This window comes from Delphinapterus leucas, chromosome 10 (assembly GCF_059928025.1).
Source record: "Delphinapterus leucas isolate spDelLeu-1000000601 "Yukka" chromosome 10, BTC_Dleu_Yukka2, whole genome shotgun sequence".
Taxonomy (NCBI): Eukaryota; Metazoa; Chordata; class Mammalia; order Artiodactyla; family Monodontidae; genus Delphinapterus; species Delphinapterus leucas.
This window is the reverse complement of record NC_143138.1, coordinates 73743725-73770161: the sequence shown is the minus strand read 5'-3', so window position 1 is coordinate 73770161 and position 26437 is coordinate 73743725. Positions and strand designations below refer to the sequence as shown.

At 45.0% G+C, this 26437-nt stretch overlaps 1 protein-coding gene across 15 annotated transcripts in view; it reads right to left on the bottom strand.

Annotated features, from left to right (window-relative positions):
• The window catches only part of FLNB (filamin B), a 138839-nt gene that overhangs the window by 51653 nt on the left and 60749 nt on the right, over positions 1–26437 (bottom strand). For 7 of the 15 annotated variants that reach the window (XR_016394477.1, XM_089918120.1, XM_089918110.1 and 4 more), the window contains 15 exons: positions 25532–25679; positions 16518–16636; positions 15609–15686; positions 14537–14699; positions 13781–13978; positions 10853–10990; positions 9076–9202; positions 7971–8107; positions 6342–6535; positions 5216–5395; positions 4479–4622; positions 4102–4225; positions 3605–3765; positions 2525–2615; positions 2087–2256 (listed from right to left, as the gene is read on the bottom strand). Coding sequence is in view for 14 of the 15 variants with exons in the window: in XM_089918120.1 (XP_089774246.1) it covers positions 2087–2256; positions 2525–2615; positions 3605–3765; positions 4102–4225; positions 4479–4622; positions 5216–5395; positions 6342–6535; positions 7971–8107; positions 9076–9202; positions 10853–10990; positions 13781–13978; positions 14537–14699; positions 15609–15686; positions 16518–16636; positions 25532–25679 (2172 nt within the window). In the remaining variant the exon portion in view is untranslated. Of the gene's footprint in view, positions 1–2086; positions 2257–2524; positions 2616–3604; positions 3766–4101; positions 4226–4478; positions 4623–5215; positions 5396–6341; positions 6536–7970; positions 8108–9075; positions 9203–10852; positions 10991–13780; positions 13979–14536; positions 14700–15608; positions 15687–16517; positions 16637–25531; positions 25680–26437 lie in introns of those variants that run through there. The other 8 variants (XM_022572752.3, XM_022572753.3, XM_089918114.1 and 5 more) reach the window with 5 other exon arrangements.

The following is a 26437-nucleotide window of genomic DNA, read 5'->3' as shown; positions in this document are numbered from 1 at the left end:
TGTGCCTGTGGGCAGCGACCTGAAAAGTAACCCCGTGCGGCTTTCTGGGCTGACCCAAGTCTCTTAACCACATCCAAGAGCAGAGCTCAAAGGCACGCTTATTTCACCCAATCTTGAGCTGTTAGCTGTTAGCTCTTCAGAAAAGAGAGTTCAAAGTAGAATGAGGATGTGTCAGCTCCACTCTCCTACCAGATTACAAAGTTCTCATGTTGTTTCTGCTTGTGAGTTGAGGCTCCACTTCGTTTATTCATCCATTCGGCCATAAATCATACAAAGCAATTAAAGCACCAGACCCTGTGCTTGGGGCTGAGAATGGAAAGATATATTTAACATGATACCCTAACCTTGGAAACTCACAATCTAAGAGTAGAGATTTAATCTGTTTTCTTTGCCATAGAGAAACAGGCAGAATTGCAATTTGCCCAAATAATAAAACAGTAAACCTCACTCTAAACAACAAACGAGAGCGATGGGAGAGGCACCGTGGAGTCATCGCAGTAAAGGCAGGGACTGACAGCATTGCACAAATAGCCCCAAGAGGCCACCAAGCATGCCAACAGCCCTCAGACCTGCTACGATCAGACATATGGATGAACTTGACCTTGGGGTGACTCTAGAGTAAGGCGCTTCCCACTCTAGCTACATTTCAAAAGTGATAAAACAGGACTCGGCTCCCGACCTCCACCTCCACCTCGACTGGCAGCTGGGAGCATCCAGGGCATCAGGTTCTAAAGTCCTTTCTGGAGGTGCAGGTCAAAACCTGAGGCTGTCCTGATGTCTGCAACTTACTTTCTAGCAACTCAGCCGAAACACAAAAAGGTATATAGGATCAAGAGTCTCAAAATGTTTTCACAAGAGTCTTGTGATCTTGACCAGCGATCATGGCCATGCTTTCTGGTACCTTCTCCTAAGGAATGTGGAGAATTGGCAACAAAGATGCTATCAAGCTGGTGTTGCCAGTGGTAAGGCTCCCATCAGCCCTGATAAGCATCACTAGGAAAATAATTACCTAAATAATTAGCACAGAGCAGCCTGATGAGAAAACCGTATTCATCTACAAAAGTTTTCATTTTACCATTACTAATAATGAACCCTCATTAGGGTAAAGAGAAACCACAGGAAGAAGCACATGTGGAGATAAAGGGCCACATAAGAACCTGCCCTAGAGAACCTCGCACTGCCAGGCAAGTTCTCATAGTAAAGATTCCATCTCCAAGCATGTGCAGCCCCCAGTGCAGGGGGGACACCCACACCACTCCCTCATCCTCACTGTACCCCTCATTCTTTCCCACTACACTCTGGCCAGGTCCCACTGAGAGGGCCCAGGGCAGAAATGATGCTTTTCAAACAGTGCTTCTACAGAAAGCATCGCCCTTCCTCCCTTAAAAATGGCATTTCTCACATAGTGGGACTCTTCTTCAAGAATGAAGGAATCTCAGAGGTTTGGAGTGACTGTTTAGAACACTATGCATAAGTGGGAGAATCCAGGCTTTTCTATAGGAGCTCCCCAGACCCTAGACGTGTAGCCATGAATCAAAATAAAATTTTAAATAAGTAAACATGAATTCATCAGAGAGGTAGATTTTTAGGCCCTTCTTGCCTAAAACAACCAGAGCAAAGCAGCCGGGATGACAAAATCCTGTCTGTATTCCTGTATTTTGTAAAAGGGAATAATTTAGTGCTTGAAGTACCATTTCGGGCTTGAGGGACTAAAGGCTCTTTGAGAAAGACCCCACTGCACCACCTCGTAAAAAGGGTAAACTAAGGCAAAAGGGCCAGCAAGGACAAAGGCATGGCAATTCTTTCCCTGTGAGTAATTAGTAAAACACTAAAACCAAGAACGGAGGTGGGAAATGGGGGTGGGAAAAAACAACTAGCTTCCTGCTTGTTCTTGGGGAATCCTCCAGGCCCTCCTGGTAGAACCCATCAGGCTTTTCGTCAGGGTTCCCAGAGGGGTTCAGAAGGAAAGGGGGAATCTCCTCCTGCCACAGAGCAGCACAGCTCAGAGCACAGATTGCCGCCCCCCCTCCCCCCCCCACCGTGTCCAGAGTGACCCAGCCCAGCACCGAGTGGGGAGGGGCCCTACCTGCTGGGTGGGCGTGTATTTAACGGTGTGGGAATAGTCATAATTATCAATGACGTCCAAATCCTTCACGGTGTCGCCAGGAAGGGGGCTGCTGAACTGCACGTTGAGGGGCGCTTTTCCGGCCCCTTTGGTGTAGACGGTGAAGTGGGTCGGTTTCCCGTTTTCCACACCTGGGAGGGGACAGTGAAGTGAGGAGACAGGCCCAGCTGGAGGGGTTTCACTTTTAGCACCAGTCTGACAGGTTCATCAGCACAGGCTTCCGCAAGGCAGTAGGTGGAGACAGGGGCTGGCGTTCGGCCAGCGGCTCAGCTGAGCAGGGCCCCTGCTGAACTGGAGCCCCAACAGAGCCCCTGCTCCAGGGGAGGTAAGTCACTCACGGCCCTGGACCAACCATGCCCACTGCCTCCAGGGTGACCTCATGCACACATGCCACCTTACCTGCTTTGCTGAGCCCCGGGCCTTCTGCCTTCACTTTGCTGGCGTCGTGGGAAGGGTCGACTTTGACTCTGAAAGGGCTGGCGGGAATTTCCTGTAGCAGAGACACTGTCTCAGTAGGAAAGTCCCTGAAGCCACTGCCTGAGCTTAGCCTTCTGCCCAAAGCAAAGGAGGAGACCTCAGCATGACTTCCACTCTAGCAGATGGTGAGCAACTTCTGTTACCATTGGTCAAGTCTTCAGGCACTAGCATCAGGTAAGGGCCATCAGTGGTCACTCATGAATACCTGGATCCCTGACATCACAGCTAAAGGATGGGTTTCCACAAACCATTCTGACAACTCTCAGCCTTTGACACCAAATGCTGAGTACTTAGGATACAAAATACTACCAAAAATAAAATCCCAAACAACAATAATACACGGGGTGGGAGGAAGGAAAGGGACATTCCTCCAGGGACAACAGAGAGCTAGGGTTTGACGAATGCAAGGAATTGATTATAAATGCAATGATTGCAATTCTTCAAAAAGACTCTTTCAGAATAAAGGCAGAACAGGTTAAGTGGATGAAGCCAACTCAAGACCAATGCCTTTAAGGCACAGACCTTTCTCCTGAGGTCCCTATCTTTACGTAAGATGACTCTGAATCACCAGGATTCCATTATTCCCTGTTTTAGGGTACTGCGCCTCCTTGTCTTCATTATCACATGTAAGTATGAATTCTATCTGAAATTCAAAACCCCTCTCCCTAGAAAAGTTTAAAGCCTGAGGCCAAGGTCATCATTTCAGAGAAAGTATAGCACACATCTAGAAACGAATTACGTTTCATTCAAAAACCGGATGAAAGTTTGTAACGATCCAATTTCTTTCCAGAGTCTGGCTTTTAACCACTGACTACACGGCCCCACTTTTGTTAGAAAGTGGTACAATTTTAGTTCTGGGTGTGTTTGTTCCTTCTTGGTTTTAAGGAAGCAGAGAGGAAAACTATTGGGCGGAGTTCTCAAGACACCTTCCCTGTTGCGGAAAAAAGCAAAAAGGAAATATGAACACAGGTGGCCAGAAAGAACCCAAGTCCAAACACACACCTGAGAGGCAAAGAGAACTTTGATAGTGTATCGCCCGGCGGCAGGAGGCACATATTTGACAGTAAACGTGTCATTGGCATTGTGAATAATGTCAAAATCCACGTCTTCCTCATCGTCACTTAACACCCGGGCATCACATTTAATGCCAACGCTGACATCACCTGGAACAGACCAGCTTATTAGCACCGGTTTACGAGAAACAGCACGTCCCATGCAATCACTTCCGGCTCAGGCTCACACCCCAGAAAAGCAACTGGGAAGTTTCCAGTAAGAAACCTGAGAAAGGGATGGTATTTAAATAATGGTTTTGCAGACAGGACGGAGGATTAGCAAAGATATCACCACGGAACTGACACACAGGCTCATCAGATGAACAATTACCTATTCAGGTGGGTTAATATCTCCTGGTTCAAAGTTCATTACCCATGAAACGTTACAAAGAGAACTTCCTTCCCCAAGAAACAACAAGCACTGAGTCGGGTGAAGCCCCCTCTCACCTTCGCCAGCCTCGGTACAGTCCACTGTGAAGTGAGTAGGCTCGTGCGCCTTCAGTCCACTTCTCTCCACTCCTGGCCCAAACACTTTGACCTTCTGGGGATGGCTACCCTGCCTGATGCTGACCTAGAGAGGACGGGGAGAAAAGTTGTAATCAAGTTCTTCTCCCCGTGGATCCAGTAAAGACACTCTCAGTTGTTAGAATGTTATACTTCTGGGCAATCTACAGCACTCGGCCCTTTGGGCCACTCCATCTTCCAAGGCCCACCAAGCGTGGGTCTTTCCATATATTTGCCTTGGCCATCAAGCATGGAGTCCAGACTGGCCTCAGGACTGGGCTTTTTCATTACCACGACCAAGGTTTCACCTCACAACCTACCCTGTAAGGGCTGTGCGGGATGTTGACACCTCCCCAGACCACGGCAATGGTGTGCTTGATGGGCTTCACCGGGGTGTACGAGCAAGCGTAGGTGCCATCCATCCGGCTCTGCATCTGGATGTCAATGGGCTGGCCATCCCCATCCTGCAGAAGGGCAGAGGCTAAGAACAGAGCTGACCCTCACACTGTCTCCATCCACTGTGGCCTCCCAAGACAACCAAGTCACTGCCCACTCAACCCACAAAATCTCATGGAACACCTATGATAGCACCTATGAACACAAGTGATAAAACACTACATGCATGTATGCATTTTTACTTACTAAGAGAAAACGGTCCCAAAAGAAAGCCATGGTCACTCAGTGCTTCTTAATTTTAATTCCTGCATTTAAATCCTTGGGCCAAATTCAATTAAATTAGATAAATATATTTGATAAACCCTTGTTTACAAACCCTCCCATCACAGTGTAAGTAGCTTCAGCCACACTGAAGGACATTTACAGGGAAATCTGAAACAATCAAGCCTCATTTCCACGGAGCACAAATCATAAAAATTTGCCCCTTGCTTTACATGTTAGAATCTCATTTAGTCCTCACATAAACCCTACAAAATAAACATTGTTATTCACAGTGTGTGGATGAGGAAACTGAGGATCAGATGGACTGAGTGACTTTCCATTACGTGGATGGATCCTGTTACCTGACAATTACCTGCACAGGTCGTCCCTAGAAACTTACCTGAGCAAATATCTTTAAGGAAGCTTTGCCGGCATCCTTAGGATCCACGGTGAACTCGGCCAGATTGTTGACAATGCACCCAGATTTCTCCAAACCTGGCCCGTATGCTTGAACCTGGGGCAAAGGGCCAATAGTGATTCTCTTTCTGTGTAATGTCCTAACTGTGCTCCTATCAGAAGACTGGTAACCAGGAAATGGGAGAAAAGGAAAACAACTGTGTCTGGCTTCACAGTACCTACATAATAGGATGGTTACGGGAAGGAAAATACTAAAGTAGGCTGGGACTTAAAAATAAAAACATGCAGGAGAAAAAGTCTGTAAAACCAGGCCCCAAACTGGCCTGGTGCTCCCTGCCTTAATCTGTGCAGTAACCGGGGCAGGGACCTCCAGCCATGCCCACCTCCAGTTTCAATGCTCCTGCTTTGTGAGGGCTCAGAACCTCTCCCACTGACAACACTCCAAAAGTTTGCAGCCCCAGAGAGTAAAGGACCAGCAGTTGGCCAAAGACGAGCAGCTGCCAGCCTGGACTGATGTCACCCTACGGTCAGCTGTCCAGGTGGGCCAACAGCAGCACACATGGCGGGGGCAAGGGCTTCCTCCTGTCAGCCAGGCTGGCTCAGACTTGATGCTAACCAGCTTGCTAAATGTTTGAGAGAAGCTCTTGCAAACACTGCTCCAAGTTAAGAGAAGGGGAGCTGGGGAGGAAAATTTTAAAACCTTTATCTATGGATCACCTTGAAATAATAACCATAGCAAGTGGCAAGACTGAAATATGATGCTCGGGGTTGCGAGAAAATAGCAGCTTACAGAGCCCCCTCTGTGGGCCAGGCACTGTTCTAAGGGCTGTCTTCATTCACATTACCTCCTTGAATCATGACAGAAACTCTAAGAAGCAGACACTCGTATCATTCCCATTTGATAGAGTCAGAGAGGTAAGTTACGTGCCCCATGTTACAAATGTACTAAGAGGTACTACCAGGCTTCTAATTCAGGCCTTTTTCCTTCCTAAGCTCTCAAAGGCTCTCCTCTGCGATTTCTCCACATGCTGCTCAAGGAAACTCTGTGGGCACTGGGAGGAGTGCCAGGAGCCAGAGAAGAGAGCACAGAACATGACAAGTTGATTCACCAGATCCGGGTTGTAGTCTCCCGAGGCGGGGTGGATGTAGGCCATGTAGGGACTGTCTTTGATGTCCTCATCGTCACACATGATGTGAACGGCATATTCACCGGGCTCCTTGGGCCAGTACTTAACATCACACGATCCGTCGTTCTGGTCATCATACTCAATCTTTGCCTGGGAGGGGCCTTCAATGGCAAACCCTGGGGGATAGGGTGGGAGGATCCCCCTGGTTACATGGCAGAAGGTATCTAGTCTGGGTTACTACTAACCCACTCCCTCCGCCTCCCTGAAAACCAAGTGTTAGCCAGAAGATTGAAATCTGTTTAGGTCCCTTTCCCACAAAACCAAGCCTACTGAGTCTTCACTAGAGACAGAAGGTTGGATTTTATACTTTTTTTTTTTTTAAACATCGTCAAAGAGGAAGGTCAACCAGCAAATCTTTCTGTTGGCAATATGGCAACACAAGCCAAAAGCCTTAAAACAATGCCCATCCTTTGTCCCACCAAATCCACTTCTGGGCTTTTATCTGAAGGAAGTAACCAAGGATGTGTGTAAACAGTTAGATACAAGGATATATATACAGCATTGTTTTTATAGCAAAACTCTGGAAATAACTAGAGAGCCTAACAGTAGCTATATCGATGCACTGTAATTCCACAGAAGCCATGGGAAATCAAGACATATCCTAGATTTGCCTGAGGCAGAAAGATATAAAGGCTACCCCCAGATATTTCTGCAGCAGATCAATATTCGTATGCCTATGTACAGGGAAAAAGTCTGCAAGGATATACCTAAAGGCTTAATATTACCTCTAGTCTACAAGGATATACTGGATTGGCCAAAAAACTTCGTTCGGGTTTTTCCGTAACATCTTACGGAAAACCCGAAAGAACTTTTTGGCCAGCCCAATATTAAGATGTTTATTATTTCTCTAAAAGGAAAAATTCAATGTGATTTCCTCTTTCCCCCTCTTTGCTTATTTCTATTAGCTAACACAGAGGTCCTCAAACTTTGGCCGCTGGGCCAAATCTGACCCACTGCCTGTTTTTGCAGATAAGGAACACAGCCATACTCCCTCACCTACGGATTTTCTATGGCTGCTTTCACGCTACAAGGCAGTCATATAGTTGCGACAGAGAGAATATGACCCGCAGTACTGATATATTTGCTATCTGGTCCTTTACAGAGAGAGAGGTGCTGACCATTGTTCTAAAATGATCATATATACATCAGACGTTTACTTAAAATATACTCAGTTATGCTCCAAAGAGTATTTACTCCCCAAATTTCTAGTTTGAGCAAAATTCATTCACTGATCTAAACTCAGGATCAGTCAGTAATATCTGCCGTGTGCCTACTGTGTTCCTGGCGCTGTTTTAGACACAACATCCATAAAAGGCCTCTGCCCTCAAGGTGTTGTGGATGAATGAATGCTGGTGCCAGAGGCAGAGGGCAACTGGAAGGTCAGGGGGAGATGGGAACTGCAATTCCACAGCAGTACCCAGAGGTGGCCTCAGATGGTCAAGCAGCCAGGAAGCCCCGGGTAGTGAGGCTGAGAGGAGGCCTCAATACACAGCCTGACACGTAATCCAGGTACCCTGCAATCTCAGCTCACCAAAAGCTGCTTCCACTCACCCAGAGACCCCACCTCAGAACCAACGGACTCCACCACGAAGTCCGCCGACCGCCCAACAATCCCGCCATGGAGGCCAGGGCCCCATGCACGGACTTTCTGCGTGCCTGCTTCAGGGCCAACTTGAACTTCAAAGGGGCTAGAAGAAAAGGAACAGAGGAACCATTAAAGAGGAGCAAAGAAGGGGCTACGTACAGCTATAAGCTCTTTACACATATTCTTTCCACTGGCCTTATACTTTTCCCTGCAGTCCCAATCTCCAGCCAAGCCCTTCCTCCAGCCAAGCAGGTTCCCCCACCATTGTTATGTCAACAATATCATGTAATGGGGCTGCTTCAAGCCACACTGCCTTGCACTATCCTGGTCATTTACCTTTTGTGTGCAGGGCTTACCGGACTGTGAGCCCGGGAAGGCTAAGAGAATGCATACTTTTCTATCTGCTGCTTATGCTATAACAAGAAAACTAGGTTGACTAGGCTTTATCTCATATGTGAATGAATGTGCTTTAACTTTGGCACAGGAGATTCTTAAAAGTTTGCTTAGATTCTCAGAAACTTATAATATGCCCAGATATTTCTCAAGGTAAACTGAATTTATTCAGAGTTTAAAGTTGCCCCCAGGAAAGCTGGAAAGTATGTGAATGCAGGGAAGGCAACTGAAGCCCACAAGGCAAAGCTGTAGACTGTGTCCCTCGGTTCCTGACCACACTCACGCAGAGGATTTTAATGTAAACCATAGCAGATTTTGACATTTTATCCATGGCATTCCTGAACAGAGGCACACAGTGAAAGGAGAATCGCAGTATATATAAGGGATATAGACACTCAGCCCATTTGCTCTGTATTACTGTTCCTTCTGGCCTTCTGCCTCCCACCAGCCCCAAACCGACAGCATTTGATTTAAAGCAAGGCAGCTGAAACCACAGAGACTTTCTGCTGCTTTTGAGAACAGGCCAAATGTCTGTGTGCTGCTCTGAAAAAAGAAAAAAAAAAAAGCTTTCAACAAAGCAGCTCTCTTTCCCTCCTGCAGCCCAGGAAGCCGCCACCATGAGTCTGCCCTGGGCCAAGCATGCCTCTGGAGAAGACGCAACTCCAGCTGGAGACTCACCTCTTTGGAATGTGGTGTCCCCCCCAGGTGATGGCGATGCTGTATTTCCCTGGGGTGCTGGGGTAATACTCAAATGCATACACTCCATCCAGAAAGCCTTTCTGCTTCACCAGCTCCTCCAGACCCTCTGTGGGAAGGAAGCACACCATCTTTCCAATGCAATCCTAGGCTCAGAACGAGAATCCACAAGACAAGGACAGAAAGACAGCGATATCCAGGGGGGCTTCCCTGGTGGCACAGTGGTTAAGAATCCACCTGCCAGTGCAGGGGGCACAGGTTCGAGCCCCGGTCTGTGAAGATCCCACATGCCGCGGAGCAACTAAGCCCGTGCACCATAACTCCTGAGCCTGTGCTCTACAACCTGCAAGCCACAACTACTGAGCCCACACGCCACAAGTACTGAAGCCCACGTGCCACAACTGATCCCACATGCTGCAACTACTGAAGCCCACACACCTAGTGTCTGTGCTCTGCAACAAGAAGCCACTGCAATGAGAAGCCCACGCCCCACAACGAAAAGTAGACCCCACTCGCCGCAACTAGAGAAAGCCCGCACGCAGCTTCACGCAGCCAAAACAGAAAGAAGCCACCCATTTTAGCCGCCCACAAAAACTGGAGAGGGAGCGAACCCTTACGAGTATTTGGCATGAGGCTGAGGTTAGTATCCCGGTATATCCTTTTCAACTAAAGCCAGATAATGAAAGCGAGAAAGCTCTTATATGCTGTCTCCAAGAGGACAGGTTTTAGAGGCTACCCCACAAACTCCAGACTGAGCCATCAGGCAGGAACTTGTTTTATGTTGAGCCCTGAGGTTTGGCTGGGAAAGCCATTTAGTAAAGCAAGAATCCAAGGTCAGAAAAAACACGCCTCCTCAGTCCCTGTAACAACAAGCCAAGGTGGGGGGGCAGCCCCAGAGCAGCCTGACACCAGGTCTGGGCAGTCTAGAGCCTCGGCTGCCCTCAGGGCACTGCCTGCCCCAAAGCTCGGTGCTCTGAGATCAAACATTAACTTTCTGGAGCTCAGAACATTCCTGCCCCAGCCTGTTAGGAACACAAAGGGTGAGAGCAGTCCTGGAGCAGGAAGCTGAAGATTCCACAAAGCTTGGAAGTGAAACTGCCAAGGCTGCTGCACCTGCAACTAGAAATGCCGAGCTGCTTCTCTGATCTGGGGGAAAACTGGAGGATGGAGCAGATACCCGTCTTCCTGCTCTCTGTCTCCTTTCCCAAGACAGAGCAAGAATGAGCTGTAGGGTGCAAGGCACTGTTCCACAAATGGCATTAATCTACAAAGAAAACTTAATCTTAGGGAATTATCCTCCTTCTATAAGCAATGATCATAGTAATTAGGTACCTGACATCATTTCATCGTTTATAAAATGTAACCTGTAGAGGGAAAATTACTGGCTTTGGAAACTGGGCTTGAATTCCGGCTCAGATGCTTACAAGCTATGTGACCTTGGTCAAGACCCTTCCTCTCTGAGCCTAGGTTTCCTCAAAGAAAAAAAAAGGGGCCACTTCATGTTGCTGTTCTAACTCCATTATTTATTTCTATTCCCAGAAGCCTTAAAATAACATGAGGCTGTCAAGCCACCACTGTTCCCACATCCAGGGCAGACATTATTAAATGATCACTGTTTCCTTCTGCATGGAGCCCTGAGAGCCTCAAACCTTTGACATAGCTCTCTGGGATAAATTGATCAGAACTGGCTGTGCAATGATCCATGGCTGCAAAGCTGGCCGAAATCATACCTGAGATGGGGAAACAAAGGAGCACTTACTAGGACCCTTTACGGTTACGCCGAGCTCTCCACTTCCAGCAGCTTTGGTGTCAACCTTGAAGTCTGCAGTTTCTCGGATGCGAATGCCTTTTGGCTGTAGGCCTCGGCCACTGGCCCGGCAGGCATTTGGATTACAGGCTGCAAGCACAGTTTCAACATCAATTCAACCTTTCATTCTTTAGTCCGAGTTGAGCAAGCCAAGGTAACTTTGAGCCACCCGCCAAGAAAATGTTTGCTTTACACAAAGAGTATGCAGCAGCTGTCTGAGACCAGGGGTCCCGTTCAGGGAGCACACCAGGCTCGCAAATAAAGACACAACATAACTTTGTCCGGCCACACTGCACAGGGACTGGGGAAAAATTACTTTGGCAAAGAAAGCAGGAGAGCACAGCGTGGATTTGCTGGGCTCCTGGTAGTGGCTGAATTCTGGCGTTTATCCTCTTGGTGGTGAAAGAGAGTTAAGACCTAGGGCTGGACATTGTTCAAACCTCATTGCCATACTCAAGGGCCCAGTAATTGGGAAGACTGGGTCTACTTGGAAAATGGAGCACTTGAAAACATCTGACCTTGTTCCAAACTTTAGATCAGCCATTTCTAAGTCTAAATGTTGCTGTCTTCCACAGGAAGAGCCAGAGGATAGCTCAAAAAAAGACCAGGTCAACCCCACCTCAGCCAAGGCAGACAAACATTTCAGTGCTGTCTGTTACAAGGTCCTCAGAATGTGGGCAGCTATAAATGCAACAATTAGGAATAAACACCACCCTCAATTTGAATTCTAGCTCTAGTTAAAAAACCCAAAGTTGTAAGTCTAAAAATTAAGTACAAAGGTAGCGTCTAACATTCCTTACATAAGAGTTCCACAAAACTGTTCCATGGGGTTTGTCAGAAGGTCGACAAAAGACATTCTTGGGGCTTCCCTGGTGGCGCAGTGGTTGAGAGTCCGCCTGCCGATGCAGGGGACACGGGTTCGTGCCCCGGTCTGGGAAGATCCCACATGCCGCGGAGCGGCTGGGCCCGTGAGCCATGGCCACTGAGCCTGCGCGTCCGGAGCCTGCGCTCCGCAACGGGAGAGGCCACAACAGTGAGAGGCCCGCGTACCGCAAAAAAAAAAAAAAAAAAAAAAAAGACATCCTTGTGCCCTAGGACTTTTTTGACAACATGAGCTACCTTCTCATCGAGTATAGAAACAGGAGATTAATGGGAAAAATGTCACATTGCTCCTTTCCAAACATGACGCTGCGTATCTGACAGCTCTCTATACGCTAGGGGGGTCATAAACTCCAGAAGACAAGACTCTTTACAGAAGGAAGATAGTTCCTCCTCTGGCTCGTCCTCCCTGCAATGTCCTCAGGTGGACATTCCCAAAGAGACATACACACACCCTTGGAGCAGAGATGCTTTTATGTGGTTCATGGATGAGCATAAGTTTATTGGTTTTCCACTGTAAAAGTGACATAAAGCTTCTTTTTTCTTAAAATCATTTAAGTGGAGGAAGGGATAGTACATCAAAAGAAAAACTATTAATTAAATACTAACTAATACAAGTGACAGATGGATATGCCAGAAATGAAAAAGGTCGTCCATGAGTGAGAGGAAGTCAGAAAACACCACTGGAACTAGGAAAGCTGTTCAAAATTCTTTCTTGCATTATGTCAAAGGGAATTCTGCTCCTGAATACATTGGGTTGTTTTTTTTCTCTTTGTCAAGGGGAGAAAAGTTGGTCATACCAGAAATAAGCCACAACAGCATGACAGGACTTCCCTTGGAGGGTTTAAATGTGTCTTTAAAAACAACAACAACAACAACTCATGGAAATTCTGAACATGGGCAACAGTCTCAACATCAAAAGGATAACCGCTCAGTTCATATAAACACTAAATGGAACTAAAGAGCTTGAAGGCAACCACCTGATTTTCCACTATCTTGAGATGTCTTAGTGATGTTTAAATGTAATTAGAGAGTGGGTTTGGGGTCTGGCTGGACAAGTGGTACTAACACCTGCACTATAATTTCCCGAAGTCACAAACAGCACAGGTCCGGTTGACAACTGCAGGCAGCACAAAGAACTGGCAATGGAAGCCCCACCAACCAGCCCTTACCAAGCGAGATGCCTCTGGCCCAGTGCTTTCAACTAGGAAGCCAACAGCTTCGGGGTCCAGGCTGGCCCAGAGGCAGGATTCAGAAGAGGAAGCCAGGTCTGCAGGTGCAGATGCAGAGGACAGAACAGGGAGAGGCAAGTATTGGTTAGAAGAGGTAGCAGAGTTGGGGAAAAAAAAAAAAAAGGAGTAACAAAGTCAGAAGGAAACAGTCTAACGTTAGAGAAAAATGCATGCTTCTGGCTGCAGAGGAAGTTTAACAGCATGGTTAAGCGGTTGACAGAGACCATGGTTCTATTCCTACTGAGGCCTTACTCCACAGTCACTGATACCTTATGATACCTAAGCCTTGTGTCTCCGCCTGCAAACTGGGGATAACAATAGCCCCTGCAACACACTGGCTGGTGTCATGATTAGATGCAAGTGTGCTCAGTGCCTGACAGCCAGTAAAGGAGGCTGCAGGGCACCAGCAATGCCACTGCTGTTAACATCAGCCACAAACGCCACTCCTCAAACAGCTTCAGTCCTGTATCTCTCAGTGAGGATCATGAATCCTAATATGAGTGTTTTGGGGCAGATTAAATAAGTTAATACATAAAGCACTTAGGTCACTGCATGGCTCATAGGAAGATATTAGTATTAATATCTTGAGGACAAAGTAGATACTAGTATTAATGTCTTGAGGAGACTTCCTGCCAAAGGGGCCCTGGCAGCAAAGGGACAGGCCTGAGTTCAGTGCTGGGCCCTGACCATTCTCGTGGCCTCACAGCCCAGTCATGCACAGCTAGCCTGAATGACAGAAGCAGATGCGGTCAGCTCCCCTGGCACTCACCTTCCCCGACCTGTACAATGAAGGGACTCTTGGGAATGGTGTCCCCAGCAAAGGAGACCTTGACCACATGGGGGCCAGGCTGCACTGGTTTGTACACACATCGATACACCTGGTTTCCTCTGTCTTCCACGAGCAACTCCACGGTGTTCTTCCCCTGGGGATCTTCCACCACCACACCAATGTCACCCACGCCAGCACCTAGCAGACAGAGAACATTCCACGGGCCCAAGTCACCCTCTAGAAAGCTCCCTGCTGATGAGGGCAAAAGTAGGTAGAAAATGCAAACTGCAGGAGACAGAGAGGTACGCAGAAGGTTCACACCTGGACCTGTTTCCCGGTGGAGGGGAGGAGGGTCATAGCCAACTTTCCTTTTCTCCCATTCTCTATTTTCTACATTGAAAAGAAAACTGACAATTCAAGAATTGTGGTTTATTCATCCCCTTTCTTACCAGCCCCCACCCAGGACCTTGCATGGAATTTGGTCCAGTAGATGATTCATAAACCTTAGTTCTTTGGAATATTTATTTAGCCAAGTCAGAAATGTATACAGAAATTATTAATAATAATCAAAGTTAAGCTTGAGTATGAGATTTTAGAGAAGAAAAGCTGATTTTGAAAAATCTAAGAATATAACCAACACATTTGAAAAAGCTGTTTTTGTTGTTGGTTCTTCAATTTAAAAGACGAAGTGTCAGGCATCCCAAGCCTTCAGGTTCCTGAGGATTATCTCAGGCTTTGCAAGAGGAGAGGTGTTACCTGCTGTGTAGATGTCAAAGTAGGTGGGCTTATTGGCGATGTTCCCAGCAGCTTCCAAGCCCGGACCTTTCGCAGTGACTTTACTGGCGTCTCCCTGGGCCTTGTCGACATTTACTTCGAATGGGCTCTTGGAGATGTGCTGTCCTGCAAAGAGGACTGTGACCTACAAGTGACAGGCAGGTGAGACATCATCACTTCTTCCTGCTCAGCGAGAACACTGTATCAAGCCACATACACTGACAGCCTTCTCGTTCATCCTCCCGATCATACACACAAAGGTGAGGGAACCAGGAGCCCTGGGGAAGTGGCCTCAATGGGACTCCCATCTGGCTCCACCAGTGACACAGCTGGGCCTGGGACATCACGCCTTTAGCAAATTAAAACACATCAGACATGCCTAAATTAGCCTCTAGAGTAGGATATACACAAATACTTATACTTCAGTCTCTGGACAATGGACTCTCAAGGCAGCTGCAAGCGAGGCCACTGTCTCCCTCATATAATGCACAGTTCGAGAATTTCAAACCTAAGAGTCAAAGTATTTTTCAAGGGACCAAGATCATTTTCAGATACATGGATTTGAGACACAGTACAGATTTCCATCTAAACTTTGAGTCAAAGTTCTCATCTTTTAAATTTTAAGGGTTATCAGGTTGGGTGGGCCACTGGCCTCCACTATAGTCATTTGGCCTTCTGTGCACCCAGGCTTCGATGTTGACAGAGGCTGCAGAGCACCGTGAAGAAGGATACTTAAGGAAGCATTAAAGACAAAGAACCCACAGCTTAGCATTTACACTCCAGGCTTGCAGCTACAATTATTAGTTACCTAGGTGGAGTCACAAAAATCTTATGACATTGCAAAGGACTTAGTGGAATTCAACCAATCTGCACGTAGTAACTAATGTGTTAAGTCTGACTCGGAGGGATCCCAAATTTTCTACAATGAATGTGGATACTTTTATAAACAGAAAGGAAAATCAGAAGTGAACTTAAGAAAACCACTCTTCTTCCACATATAACGAAGCAGGCTCAGAAGGGCAGTCCAAGCAAAGGCCATGACGCCTTATCTTACTTTGTGCAGTCCGGTGACCTTGGGCAGATACTCCACAGAGTATGTCTTGTTCTTATCGCTGTCAGGGGTCACTTGTGCCTAGGACGGAAGATGAGCAACAGTTAGAGAAGGTGCCGGCTGTGAGTGAAAGCATGCTATGCCAGCCAAGGTCCTGCAGCAAGGTGCCAGGCCAGGAATCTGCCTTGGCTATTTTCTGCCCCACCACTCCTGCAGGATGCCCCAGGAGGGAAACAGCCTGAAGTCACAGAAACAAAATCACACAGCACAAAGGAACAACCCGGTCAGGATTCTCCACTGTCTCCTGGCTGTAACTCTCCAGATGAGAGAGACTATGAAGCAATTAATTTAAACCTTTATTGGCCCACTAGTTATTAAGAGCTTATGAAATGCCAGGCCCCGTGTCAGGTACCAAAAATAAAACAAATCAGGCACAATTCCCACCCAGTGGGAGAAACAGACAGTATGCCAGTAAGCTTAGAACTTCAGATGGTGCTAAGTACTGGGAATAAAATATAGTCTTAAGAAGGTGAGTAGACAGAAGAAACAGTTATGTGCAAAGGCCCTGAGGGAGGAGCCAGAGGATAGTCAGCATGGGAAAACAGTAGAGACTCAGTATTGTTACTGTATTGTATTTTATCAGTAACAATAGCTAGATCCTTTATAAAATAAAGGATACTTTATTTCATTATATTAAAAATTGTGTCCCTAGGTATGAATTTATATGATTTTTCAAGGCACAATCCTTGGGCAAGTTACTCTAACCTCTGTTAAGACTCAGGATCCTTTTGGTAAAAAACAGCTTTTGTGGTGAGCTTTCATGAGGCAAATGGAGGCACAGTCCCTGGGCCTGTTACAAACTCCAAAAGCTCCATGGGATGCTGACAGGAAAGGCAGCATCCTCCAACATACCTCCTCTTTGTTCCCTTCTGGGTCCTCGACAAACACCATCACGTCTCCTTGCCCGGCACTGATGGTGTCCACAGTGAACTTGGCCGGCTGCTTCACCATGTTTCCAGTGAGCTCGATTCCTGTCACAGGTTTACACAAGCACATTACAAGCTGGGCAGGCCCCAACACAGGCTATCACCCATCATGTCTCCTTCTGGGATCTGAGAGATGGGATCCAGCTCTGCCACTGTCACATGGGAGACGGCGACAAACTGTGATGAGGATAATCAAACAGGTCAAAACCCCTAATTTTGTCCTGGTTCTTTAAGCAACATCCAATTCTGAAATATTCAGCGCACTTAGGTCAAAAGGTTATACAACTGTGAAAATGACATGGTAACTAGTAGCAGTGGGGCTTGCCTTGAGGGGGAAGACGAATGAAGTGCAGAGAATGGCTCTTTTTTTTTTTTTTTCTTTTTTTCTGCAGTACACGGGCCTCTCACTGTGGTGGCCTCTCCCGTTGCAGAGCACAGGCTCCGGACATGCAGGCTCAGCGGCCATGGCTCACCGGCCCAGCCGCTCCGCGGCATGTGGGATCTTCCGGGACTGGGGCACGAACCCGTGTCCCCTGCATCGGCAGGCAGACTCTCAACCACTGCACCACCAGGGAAGCCCACTCATTTTTTATTAAAGAGAATTTTTTGTTTTTTGTCTTGGCCGTACCACGCAGCTTTCAGGATCTTAGTTCCCTGACCAGGGACTGAACCCGGGCCACCACAGTGAAAGCACCAGAGTCCTAACCACTGGGCCACCAGGGAATTCTATAAAGACGATTTTTTTATTACTTGAAATGTTTTTAAATTGGATTATTATTTTTTAATTAAACTTTTAATTAAGATGATTGAGCAAATTAATTTGAGATAGATTCACATACAGGTGTAAAAGATAATAATGCCCATTACCCAGTTCCCCAAATGGATACATCCTACAAAACACAAGTACAACATCACTACAAGGGAACTAACCTTGACAAAGTCAAGATACAGAACATTTCCATCCCATAGGGAACCCTCGTGTTGCCCTTTCATAGCTACCCCCTCAGAGTGCTACTCTGTAACCTCTCAGAGTACCAATCTGTTCTTCATCTCTATAATTTTATCATTTCTAAAATGTCATATAAATGGAATCACACATTATGTAAACTTTGGGGATTAGCTTTTTTCCACGAAGCATAATTCTCTGCAATTTCATCCAGGTTTTTGTGTGTATCAGTAGCTTGTTCTTTTTATCACTGAGTAATATTCCATGATATGAATGCACCACTGTTTAACCATTCACCAAGTGAAGGACATCTGGGTTGTTTCCAGCTGTCTATTACTGATAAAGCTGCTATAAACATTCATGCACAGGGTTGTGTGTGTGGACATAAGTTTTCATCCCTCTGGATAAATGCCAAGGAGTGCAATTGCTAGGTCATATAGTAGTTGCATGTTTAGTTCTTTTTAACACTGTCAAACTGTGCTCCAGAGTGGCTGTAGCATTTTACATTCCCATCAGCAACATATAAGTGTCTTGTCTTTCATCCTCTTAACTGCAAAAAGTTTCAAATTGTTTAAAAAAAAATTTTTTTAAGTAAAATCCAGCCCTCAGGCCCTTTGTCTACGCAACATTTTGAGTTCTGTTTGAGATGGTGTCCAGGTAGCCTCTAGGATGTAAGCTAAGGAAGCTTATCTTGCAAGAGTGGGGTGATCCAGAAGTGCACCCTTCATTGACAGAAAACCCTCACACAGTCCAGTGCTCATGTACCATGCCAAGACCTCAGCAGATCATACTTTTACAAATGTTTTAAGCTTTTTAACTTTGATGGGGTCCAACTGATCATTTTTTTTTCCCTTTATGGATCATGCTTTTGGTGTCAAGTCTAGGAATTCTTTGCCCAGTCCTAGATCCCAAAGATTCTCTTCTGTATTTTTTTTCTGAAAGTTTTATAGTTATATGTTTTACATTTAAGTCTGTGATCCACTTTGAGTTAATTTTTATACGAAGTGTGAGACTTAGGTCAAGGTTCATTTTCTCTGCCTCTGGATGTCCAACTGCTATCGAATCCTGTGCGGAAAAGGCTCTCTTCCCTCCACTGAGTTCCCCCTGTGCCTTTGTCAAGAATCAATTGTGCTTATTTGTGTAGGTCTCTTTCTGGGTTCTCGATTCTGTTCCATTGATCAATGTGCCTATCCCTCCACCAATATCACATAATCTTGATTTCTGTAGCTTTATAATAAGTCTTGAGAGCAGGTAGACTGAATCCTCCCACTTGCTTTTTCAAAATTGCTTTCCCTACTATAGTTCTTTTGTCTTTCCATATGTTTTAGAATAATAGTATTTTCTATATTTATAGAAAAAAAATCTCGTTGGGATTTTAATATCAATTGTGTTAAACTTATATGGGGAGAAATGACATCTTTACTTTTTCAACCCATGAAAATAGCGTATCTCTCCATTTATTTAGATCTTTTTGACTTCTTCATCAGTGTTTTTGTAGTTTTCAGCATATAACTCCTATCATGTTTTATTACATTTCCACCTATTTCTCAGGTTTTTTTTGAGCAACTGTAAATGGCGAGGTACTTTTAATTTCAGTATCCTCGTGTTCATTCTGGTAGACAGAAATACAATGGATTTTTACATGTCGATCTTAACATCCCGTGACCCTGCTGAACTCATTTGTTCAAGGAGATTTTTTTTTTCTGGGGGTAGATTTTTTATGGTTTTCTACATAGACAATCATGTCATCTACAAATAGGGACATTTTATTTATTGCTCTCCAATACGTACGTCTTTTATTTCCTTTTCTTGCCTGACTAGACTGGCTAAAATCTGCATCATTACGTTGAAAAACAGTGGTGAAAATGGACATCCTTGCCTTGTTCCCAATCTTAGGGAACATGTTCAGTCTTTCACTATTATAATGTTAGCTGTAGGTTTTTTGGGGTGGCTACTCAAATTTCAAACTGAGTAAGTTCTTCTCTATTCCTCTTTTTTCTGAGTTCTTACCATGGATGGCTACTGAATTTTGTCTAATGTTTTTTATGTCAGTTGATACGATCACGTGATTTTTCTTCTTTAGCCCGTTAATATATGTTGACTGATTCTCTAATAATGAGCCAGCCTTGCATCCCTGGAATAAACCCTACTTGGTCATGATGTATATAATTCTTTCTAAATATTGCTGAATTTTATTTGCTCACATTTTATTGAGGACTTTTACATCTATACTCATGAGTGATACTGGTCTGCAGTTTCGTTTTTGGCACTGTCATTGTCTGATTTTGTTATTAGAGCAAAACTAGCTTGATAAAATGAATTGGGAAGTCATTCCCTTCTCATATTTTCTGGAAGAGATTGTGTAGATTTGGTGTTAATGTTTCTTTACATGTATGGTAGAATTCTCCAGTGAAATCATTTGGGCCGAGATTTCTTTCCCAAGATCTTTCAAATTACAAATTTAGTTTATTTAATGGATATAGGACCATGCAGGTTATCTATCTCATCTTGGCTGAGTTTTGGTAGTTTGTGGTTTTTGAAGAAAGTCTATTATAGTTATCCATATTTTTGCTTATCACGTTCTCTCTTCCTGTTATTCCAAAATTCCTTCTTTCATTGTTTCCTTTCTGTCCAGAGAATTTCCTTTCCCAATCCTTTTAGGGGATGTGCCCATAACAAATAGTTTTAGTTTTCCTTTATCTGAGAATGTCTTATTTCCACTTCATTCCTGAAGGATATTATCCCTGGATATAGGATTCTGGGTTGACAATCCTTTTCCTTCAGCACGTGAAAAATGTTGTGTCACTTCCTTCTGGCTTCTGTGATTTTTGATGAGAAATCTGTCATTTTATGTTTCCACCATACGTAAGATGTCATTTCTCTCCTGCTGCTTTCAAGCTTGTATTGTCTAGTTTCTTGAAGTCTGTCTAAGATGTGGCTTGGTGTGTGTGTGTGTGTGTGTGTGTGTGTGTGTGTGTATTCTGCTTGGGTTTAGCTCAGCTTCTTGAATCTGTAGGTTTATGTTTTTTGGCAAATTTGGGAAGTTTTCAGCCATTGATCTGTTGAAGACATTGGGTCATTTGTTACTATACCTGGATTTACATTAGGTTTCCAATAAATAACCTAGTTTAAGAAAAATTGGTGATAGATTGTTATATAACAAGATAATGTTCATACCCTGTTAGGTAAGAAATGCAAATTGAAGAAAATATAGAGTCTGAACTCATTTCGGCATATGGCTGGAAAGAAATACCTCCAATTTTTTTTTAAATTTATTTAATTAATTTATTTTTGGTTGTGGTGTATGGGCTTCTCATTGCACTGGCTTCTCTTGTTGCAGAGCACGGGCTCTAGGCGCACGGGCTTCAGTAGTTGTGGCTTACGGACTCTACTGCAGAGGTTCAGTAGCTGTGGCACACAGGCTTAGTTGCTCCGCGGCATGTGGGATCTTCCTGGACCAGGGCTCAAACCCATGTCCCCTGCACTGGCAGGTGGATTCTTAACCACTGCACTCCCAGGAAGTCCCTAAAGAGTTATTTATTATTTATTTAATTTATTTTTGGCTGTATCAGGTCTTAGTTGAGGCACGCGGGATCTTTGTTGCGGCGCACAGGTTTCTCTCTAGTTGTGGTGCGTGGGCTTAGTTGCCCTGCGGCATGTGGGATCCTAGTTCCCTGACCAGGGATCGAACCTGCGTCCCCTGCATTGGAAGGAAGGTTCTTTACCAGTGGACCACCAGAGAAGTCTCTCTACATTTTTCTTTTGCTTAAAATTTACATAATGATTGGGTCATTTAACAAAAAGATTTAAGTATTTATAAATACCCGCTCCATCTGACTCTGACAGCCTGAGGAACGACCTACTCTGCACACTGTCCAAAGCCAGGGACTGGGCTTGTCTACCCTGGTTAACCATGGTTGGTTAGAGGCTGAACCACGTTCCACACTCTGTAAACTCCTTTGGAGCTAATGCTTACCGTGCAGAGAAACAACTGTTCCCTAGGATTATTCAGAACGAAGTGTGCTGAGGGCTCACTATACAGCAACTGCTCCATACAGAACACAGGTTTCATTAAAGGTTTCTGCTTAGCTCATGCATTCACGCTTTCAACATACCGAACTCCACAAGGGATCCCACCACAAAGACCCGTTTGTGGCTGTAGATTAACCTCACCCTGGCCCTCTCTCCTTTCAGTTAATGGGTCTCAGTGAATGGATCTGCAAATGCTAACCGGCTGGTAACTGCAACCTGATCAACATCCAAAATAAAATAAAACAGAGACTTCCCGGGCTTCCCTGGTGGCACAGTGGTTGAGAGTCTGCCTGCTGATGCAGGGGACACGGGTTCGTGCCCCAGTCCGGAAAGATCCCACATGCCACGGAGCGGCTGGGCCCATGAGCCATGGCCGCTGAGCCTGCGCATCCAGAGCCTGTGCTCCACAACAGGAGAGGCCACAACAGTGAGAGTCCCGCGTACCGCAAAAAAAAAACACAAAAAAAAAAAAAAAATCAGGGACTTCACTGGTGGTCCAGTGGTTAAGAATCTGCCTGCCAATGCAGGGGACGCAGGTTCGATCCCTGGTCCACGAAGATCCCACGTGCCATGGAACAACTAAGCCTGTGGCCACAACTACTGAGCCTGTGAGCCACAACTACTGAGGCCCGTGCACCCAGAGCGCGTATTCTGCAACAAGAGAAGCCACCACAATGTGAAACCTGCGCACCGCAACAAAGAGTAGCCCCCACTTGCTGCAGCTAGAGAAAGCCTGCACGCACCAATGAAGACTCAGCGCAGCCAAAAATAGATAACTAAATTAATTAATTAAAAGAGTACATACTGTATATAAATAAATAAACAAACAAACAAATAAATAAATAAAACCAAACCTACCAACCGTTTTAGAAACTAGAAGATGAAATGTTCTCTATGCCTTGGTTCTGTTGGCAGAAATAAAACAATATGGCCACATAGGAGAGAACAAATTGTCCCTCCCCTTGTCTCATCATGGACAACGTAATATCTAAGGTGCTGCCCATGTGGCCTCACATGTGGCCCTGCTCCCTAAAATGACCATTTTGTCTTCCTACTTAAAAAGAAAAAAAATTAAACACAGAATTACCATATAATCCAGCAACCCACTTCTAGGTATATCCCCCCAAAACCGCAAGTACAGACTCAGATACTTATAAACCCATGTTCACAGCAGTATTATTCACAATAGCTAAAAGGTAGAAACAACCCAAATGTCCATTGACAGAAAAATGGATAAACAAAATGTGGAATATGTATACAATGGAGTATTACTTAGCTTTAAAAAGGAATGAAATTTTGATACATGTAACAACATGGATGAACCTTGAAAACACCATGCTACATGAAGTAAGCCTAACACAAAAAGACAAATACTGTATGAGTCCACTTATGACGTACCTAGAGTTGGCAAATTCATAGAAACAGAAAGTAGAAAGGTGCCTGCCAGGGCCTGGGGGGAGGTGGGGATGGAGAGTTACTGTTTAATGGATACAGAGTTTCAGTTTGGGAAGATGCAAAAACTCTGGAGATGAATAGTGGTGATGGTCTCACAACACAGTGAATGTATGAATGTACTTAATGACACTGAATGGTACATCTAAAAATAGTTAAATTAGTGAATGTTGTGTTATACGTATTTTACCACAACAAAAAAATGCAAAGAATACACACATGTGCATACATATGTGTGTGTATATGTTTCCTACCTAAGTGCATACAACTTATAAAGAGGCAGATGAAGGAAATGGCAATGACTAGCCACATTCCTTGACTGCAGCAAGAGGTCATTTTCTAGAAAACAGCACCATGAAAGGAAACCGTTTCATATTAACAATGGGGAAACATGACAGCCAGTGATAAGGTTATTGCAAACAAGCACTTTATGCCTTGATTAGATTCAATCCATTTGACCAATTTTGTTGACAGGAGATTTGGCTGTTTGCAGCTTTTTTGCCTTTAAGGAAGAATAACCTTTCAAATCAGATTCCTTATTCCAGTCACCGTCTTTGGTTATAGCTTAGAGAAGCACTTTTAAAGCAAGTGTGGACATGCCAACCTTCAACTGACTGCACTGCGGGGAGGGCTTCAAACAAAGTCCCCAGTCTCCATATAACACAAATGATTGCACAGACCCCACCTCATCGCCAAAAGGACTTCAAACGGTAAGTGGGTCTCTTCCAGAACTGTCTGTCCTCTGGTCTAAATCATGCTAAAAAGACAGATGAGAAGGACTTGGATACTGAGGCTGAGAACAGCACACGGTCAGCATCACTGCCCTGGTCGTGTGTCATCTCAAGACTAAGCTGATGCTGGGACTTCCTTGGCGGTGCAGTGGTTAAGACTCCGTGCTTCCACTGCAGGGGGCATGGGTTCTATCCCTGGTTGGGGAACTAAGATCCTGCATGCCTCGTGGCATGCCAAAAAAAAAAAAAAAGAAAAAGAAAGAGAGACCAAGCTGATGCCAAGTAGGGCAATGCTATCTTCAAAGGGAATGAGTACATAGACAAGAGCTCTGGATGTTTACAAAGTCAATGTCATTTTAAAAAAAACAAGAAAGCGGAAATTATCCTAGATTAAGAGTCTAAGGTAAAATAACAAGCAAATGTAGAAAGTGAATCTTAATCAGATCTTGGTGTGTAAAATGAGAAAAACTGTAAAAGACAATCGTAGGACAAGAGAGAAATTTGAATATAAACTGGATATTAGTTGTTATGAAACTATTGTTCATTTTCTTATGTGTGATAATGAATACTGTGGTTACAAAAGAGGATGTCCTATTCTTACGAGAGACTTGGCTGACGCACTGAGGAATGAATTGTTACCATGCCAGCAAATTATTTTCAAATAATTCAACAATCACACACTTGCACACACACATACACACATGGGGCGAGAGACCACATTAGAATGTTAAGAACTGTAGATTCTAGGAGAGGACATACAAAATACTTTGTGTGTGTAAATGTTATCCTAACTGTAATTATGAAAATGAAGAAACAGAATGCACTCTTCCCCCTTGCCACAGAAAAGGGAACATATTGCATCTTGCTGTACTGATCTTTATCAGAACCCACACTGGGCTGAAATGCAACTGTTCTCTTTAAAAAAGCTGATGTGCTTTAAGTCAGGTGCCAACCAGAAAACCAAATTCCTCAAAATGCCTTTGACCCACTCTAACGGTCTGAGCAGAACACTCCTTGGCAGCTGGCTAGGAGAGCATAAACAGGATGTCTTAGCAAGGAAGTATCTGCCAGGGGTTAACAATAGCTCCCACTGCATCTGGAAACCTGCAGCAGCTTTAGCATAACCGAAGGAGAGATGAATCAGCAGCCAGAAGACCCAGGCTCCTGTCCCACCCCACCATGGTAATCTGGGGGACCTCCCCCACCCCCTCTTCCCTCCACCCCGACCTCCCCTTTCCTCTGTGGATTGGGCCTCTGATTCCTCATCTGAAAAATGGGAACAATAGTCCTTTCTTCATCCCAGGGTTACTGCACCCAAGTCACAAAGCAACAAACTCATCAGTCTCCATCACATTAAAGCAGCAGCGTTTCTGAAAGCCTAAATTCACAAGGCAGAAAAAGATGGTCATAAACAAATGGACCTTTAGGTAGAAAACATCTGACAGAGGAGGCCTGGGGTGTTTTTAAGTATGAAGCCTATACATTCTTTTTTTTTTTTTTTTTTTTTTTTGCGGTACGCGGGCCTCTCACTGTTGTGGCCTCTCCCGTTGCGGAGCACAGGCTCCGGATGGGCAGGCCCAGCGGCCATGGCTCACGGGCCCAGCCGCTCCGCGGCATGTGGGATCCTCCCGGACTGGGGCACGAACCCGTGTCCCCCGCATCAGCAGGCGGACTCTCAACCACTGTGTCACCAGGGAAGCCCGTGAAGCCTATACATTCTTGATTCTCAATAATCAAGACTAGAGGACAAGCCTCAAATCCAACATGACCAGTGCTTACCTCTGCCATAGGCCCTGGCTTTCTTGGGGTTGAGTTTCGGTTTAAGAGGAGCCCCTGGCTTGAGCTTGGCTTTGGGGAACTGGGACAGGTAAGTCATCACCGAGTGCTCATCCACATCCGGGTGAATAATTTCTTCAGGAGTGATGACCTAGAATAACGACATGGTAGATGAGCACCCAGAACGTATCACTTTGCAACTATAGAAGTTTTTGCAAAAATCTCTTAAAGCAAACACTACTCTCAATAAAGTGAAACTACATCAAACTGGCATGGCAAAATCAGTTGTTTTTTTTTAACCTTTTAGAAGTGTCACCATCCCCTTTGGAAGCTGAGGACCCTCTCCAGACAATTCTATACGTAATTTCCAGAGGTTCATACCTCCCCACCCTGAAAAAAAAAAAAAAGGCCACTCACTCCTTTTTCCAGAAAAGATAAGCTATATCAAGTAAGGAAGAAGAAAAAGAACACGTGGGATTAAAGCATATTACCAAAAAGTGCATAGATAAACTGGCCTTTTTCTTTGCTCTTATCCATTGTCTGCATTTCTATTGACTCAGCTACTAATAAAAAAATAAAACCAAAAAGAGATAACACAATGACATATTAGATATGTGCTCTTGTAATATACACTGAATGTTTTTGTCCTCCCCAAATTCATATGTTAAAACCCTAATCCCTGGTGTGATGGTATTAAGAAGTAGGGCCTTTGGGGGTAAATAGGTCTAGATGAGATGAGATCATGAGGGTGGAGGTCCCATGATGGGATTAGTGCCCTTATAAGAAGAGGAAGAAAGACTAGAGCTCACTCTCTCTCCACCTCAGTGTAAGGACACAGCCAGAAGGCAGTTTGCAGCTGTCTGCAAGCCAGGAAGAGAGCCCTCACCAAGAAGTGTATTTCCTGGCACC